This window comes from Merops nubicus, unplaced genomic scaffold (genome assembly GCF_000691845.1).
Source record: "Merops nubicus isolate BGI_N331 unplaced genomic scaffold, ASM69184v1 scaffold9359, whole genome shotgun sequence".
Taxonomy (NCBI): domain Eukaryota; kingdom Metazoa; phylum Chordata; class Aves; order Coraciiformes; family Meropidae; genus Merops; species Merops nubicus.
In genome coordinates this window covers 41434-45944 of record NW_008628989.1, presented here as the reverse complement: position 1 = coordinate 45944, position 4511 = coordinate 41434, and the positions used below count along the sequence as shown (strand labels likewise).

At 39.1% G+C, this 4511-nt stretch overlaps 1 protein-coding gene across 1 annotated transcript in view; it reads left to right on the top strand.

Moving 5' to 3' along the window:
- The window catches only part of ARHGEF10 (Rho guanine nucleotide exchange factor (GEF) 10), a gene marked incomplete at its 3' end in the record, with an annotated part of 59830 nt that overhangs the window by 14238 nt on the left and 41081 nt on the right, over window positions 1-4511 (top strand). Inside the window, exons 2-4 of the mRNA XM_008946853.1 lie at window positions 1489-1659; window positions 2923-3219; window positions 4179-4245. Coding sequence (XP_008945101.1) covers window positions 1489-1659; window positions 2923-3219; window positions 4179-4245 — 535 coding nt within the window. The remainder of the gene's footprint in view (window positions 1-1488; window positions 1660-2922; window positions 3220-4178; window positions 4246-4511) is intronic.

The window sequence follows — 4511 nt, the reverse complement described above, 5'->3', positions numbered from 1 at the left end:
GAATGCTGATTACCATGACAATCTAAGCACTCCAGAGCTGTGGTTTGTGTGGGTTTTATCATAAAAACACAAAACACGTCCTGGATAGTAGGAAAGCTGATAATATCATCGTGACTCAGGAGATCACATCATCCCTACAAGACTTTGTTTTTCATATTGTGTTACCTGAACAGGGACTGGGGGCAACCCTGTCAACCTCGTGTATGTTTTTATAACATATTGGTGTATTTATAGATTTACCTGTTTTGGTGTGTATTTTTATGCTATAGTTACATGGTTTTTTTTAAAAAAAAAATGAAAATACCTTGTTGAACACCTGTGTAAAAGTTAGGTATTGATCATGGGTTTGAGGAAGACCTTGGGAGGAAGGTCGGCTGGGTCAAAAATTACCACAGACGACACTGCTGCCTCACGTGGACCTCTGATAAGAGTCTCTCTCCCAGAAGGGGAGTGCAGCTAAGGCAGAGCTGGGGAGGGAGGGATGAAGCACTTTTCTTGGGGGGGCAGCTGCAATGAAGGCTTCTGGAATCAGGGAGGAGGAGGATGGGTTTGGGCACCCCTCCCTGCAGCTGTTTTGGCTATGCCTGCTCTGTGCAGTGTCCCTGACAGAAGCTTTGGCTGCTGAGGGCAAGCTTCTTGTGATGTGAACCCATGCAAAACCCAGCAGTAGGTAAGGCAGTGAGCAGCTTTAAATCTTTGTGGGTTCTCCAGGCTCCTGTGAGTAAGAACAGTTGCATGGAGGGGAACTGCCCAGTACTGCTTTCTGCTCCCCCTCCCCAGCCCCATGTGTGGTGCCAAATCTGTGCTGCAGCATCTTTGCCAGCAGAGACGAAAAAAAATACCAACTGAAACCATGCTCCATATTAGGGTGTAATTATTTCAGCCATTACTTCTTCAAAGGTAAGAATTGAAAAGTCAGTGTGTCCCCCCCAAAGTGCACCTTGTGAGTGGTAATAGGGCTAACAGCATGTTGCAGAAGCTCGTTGGTTTAAAACTCTCTCACACTGGAACAGGAAAAAAATCTGCTCATGGTGCATGTAAAGAAAGTTACTGTCACTGGCATTTTGACACTGTTAAAGCACAGAATTAGAAGCTTGAGTTAGAAATGAAAATGACTTAAATTTTATATAACTTAGGTCCCAAGGTCCCTGTCCAAAGAAATTAATCTATGAACTTTTGTTGTTTAAAGAATCAGCTACTTAAGTGTTTTCCTAAAAATGCTTTTGGTTTTGGTTCACTATGACCAAAGCAAGGGTATTTGCATTATCACTTCATAATTGCTATCCAAGTAATTGCATTGTTTTACACTAAAGGATTTACTGAAAACTGCATGACGTCACCAGCATGTCAAGGAGCTTTTGTTCTCTTTCAGTAACCTAAAAATCTAAGGGTTCATTGTATAAGCTTCATTAGTGATGTGGAACACTTACTGGTCCTATGAAATCATTATTAAGAGCAAACAACCAAAAGCATGTCTTTCTTGCACAGTTCTAGAGCATGAACCAAAAGCCATGGGTATGAGTGATGAAGAGGAGGATGAAGGAGAACAGTTTGACTTTGACAGTGGCGATGAGATACCAGAAGCAGACAGGCAAGCTCTTGTGCCACCTCTTCCTGGTCCTGATAATAACATAGAGCACCAAGAGGCCAATGCCACAGGTAAGTCATCCTTTTGGCCTGTGCCCCCACTAGGCTAAATAGTCAAGAGTGATTACAAGATGCTTTTTCTTGCAATAAAAATACTAGGTTTCCATGGAAATACCATACAAGTATTTTGAATATTCATGCTAGTTACACTCATAGTAGATTCAGAAGGCATCACATGTAGTTCCCGTGAAGGCTCTCATCCAAGAGTACCATCCAAACCAATGGATTGGTCAGTCACAGTGACATATTCAAGGAAAACTTTGTGCCCTTGCAGCTCTGATGGCATATGGATGACTTGAGTTAAACTGCTATCACAGCTAAGCTTGCTAGTTGCTGATCTTAAGTTGTTGGGCATAAAAATAAGTGGAGTCTGAATGTATGTATTTTGTTCATAAGCAGAAGTCTTATTAAACATTAAGACGATTGTTACATGCAGATGTTCCTAGTGCTGAGGTGTAGTCTGGAAATTGCTATGTTCTGCTGAAATTGAGAACATCTGATTTTGCTGACATGGATCCAGTTTCCTTTTGTAAGTGGAGTCCTTGTGCTCATGGCAATTAAAGATAGGTGACTCTTCAAGTGAAGAGTTTGTGTGCAGTTTGACAGCCTGGAACTTAAACACCATCTTTCCCTGAAAATTCCCTTTTGTCAGGTTGCATTTACAGCTCAAAAACTTTTGACTGCTTGGGATGCAGTTCTGCAGCTCACTTCAGAGGGGCCTTTGGTTCTGCTGTACCTCAGCTTGTCTCAAGAAATACCAGAAACCTTTTGTAACAGAAAATAATTTGTTTTCAAAGAGGAAAACTTGAAGTTATTTTCTTTCCCCTTTCCTTAATAGAACATTTTCAGAACTGTTCTTTGAGGAGTTTCCCTCATGGCTATTTCTAAAATGTTTCTTGTGTTTGTCTTTATAAGATCCAAATTCACCTAGAATCCAGAGTTTCACTTTGAGGATTTAAGGCTCTTTTGAGCTCTTTGCTTATGACAAGCAAAAGAGGACCCTAGCTACTTATCAGAAATCCTCCTATTCACGAGTTAGAATCCAGTCATTGTTTTTCCAGAGACATCCTTGTAACCCAGCTTCTTTTGGTGCTCTTGCATTCCTTATCTGGAAAAAGGGGAGGACAGCACTGCTGCGTGGGAATTCTGTGAGTCAGATTGTAAGCAGCTTGTATAATAAGGAATATACAAATGTTTAGGATATTTGCAAAGAGCAATATTAAGCAGCTTGAACAGGTATGAAAAATAAAACTTTTTTTTTGTTTAATTTTTCAGCAAAAGGGGCTGATAATTTAGAAAACGATGAGAAGCTACAAACATCAGAACCTGCTGCACAAGGCACTCCAGCCAAAGTAAATCCTTACTCAGTCATAAATATCTCACCCATCCAAGACAAGGACCCATCCTCATCACCAGAACCAAGTCCTCAAGATGAATGTGCAAGTCCAAACCTGTCCAGTGGGTATTCTGTTCCTGTCCCCTGTGGCTATGCTGTGCCATCTAATTTACCTCTGATGCTGCCAGCGTACTCCAGTCCTGTCATAATACGCAGTGTTTCTGTAGATGAAGAAGGTACTGTGGTTACTTCACATTTGTTTTGCTAGCACCATATTACAACATACAACACAGGGGAGGACTCCTGTCTTACCTTCCCATTAAGAATGATAAATGCTAATTCCTCTTCAATGTCATGAAATAATTTCCAGAGCCGTAGTTCAGTGTTGGACTATATGATTTCTTCTCATATAGAAGGTCCTGGCAGATCTCCTGTGCCTTTTGCTTTTTTTTTTTTTTTTTTGTGCATTTCTGTTTCTTTTCCAGTCCTAGTGGATTTAGAGTTTTTTTGGTTGTTTGGTGTTTTGTGGTTTTTTTTTTTGCTTGACAATTCAACATATTCAGTTTGTCCTCTAGTACAATTTTAAGACAGGAGAGGAAACATGAAAGAGAAATATCTGTGGATTATTACAAAAACGGGAACAATCCCCCATTTTGTGACCGAAATTGGCAAAGCTGATAGCTTGATTTCAAGAGAGTATGGATGGAGAACAGAAAGGTCCCCATATCCTGCCTTTTTCTTCTTTCTTGTATTTTGGATATACTGTTCTTTAGCTAGGCACCAATTCTATTGTAATTCCCTGTACTGTGATACTCTTTTTTTTTTCTTTTTCTTTTTTTTTCTTTTCTTTATTCTTTATGAACATTGCCAAGTGAAAACAAATGTTTGTGTGGTTATCTGTAGAAGAATATATGTTAGAGAGATTAGAATTAAATGCATCAGGCATTGCAATTTCCTCTTAACAGCTCTTATCCCAAATTGCTGTGATCTGACTTCTTTCATTGCCAAAATGCCTATGTTAAGAAACTTTTAAATTTTTTTAGGCATGTTTAAGAATAAAATTATTGTACAGAAATAGTTTGTTCTGCAGCAGCACACTAGTAAAATCAGTTTTATATGCTAGAACATACTGTTTGAACCACACTGACCTTTTATTCCAAGCAGTTTGATTTTTCTGTTTTTTTTTTCTACTTAGCAGGTATGCAGTCAGCAACTGAAGAATGTCGCTATAATTCTGTAAACTCAGAGGAGCTTCAAAATAGGTGACTACCTGTTCAGCATGTTTTAATGATCTGTAAAACCTTAATTCCTGAAAGGTTACATTTGATAAATATTTTATTTCTTCTATACACTTCTATATTTGTTTGTTTTCATTTTCTTAACTCCATAACTCTGGCTGTGTACCAGAATCAGCACTGGTTGAAGTCTCATATATTTAACGGTGCATGACACTTTTGAAGGAGCTAGATTTAATTTTTATAGACTCATAGGAATGTCAACTGCAATAGGCTGCTGGAAATTTGTAGTC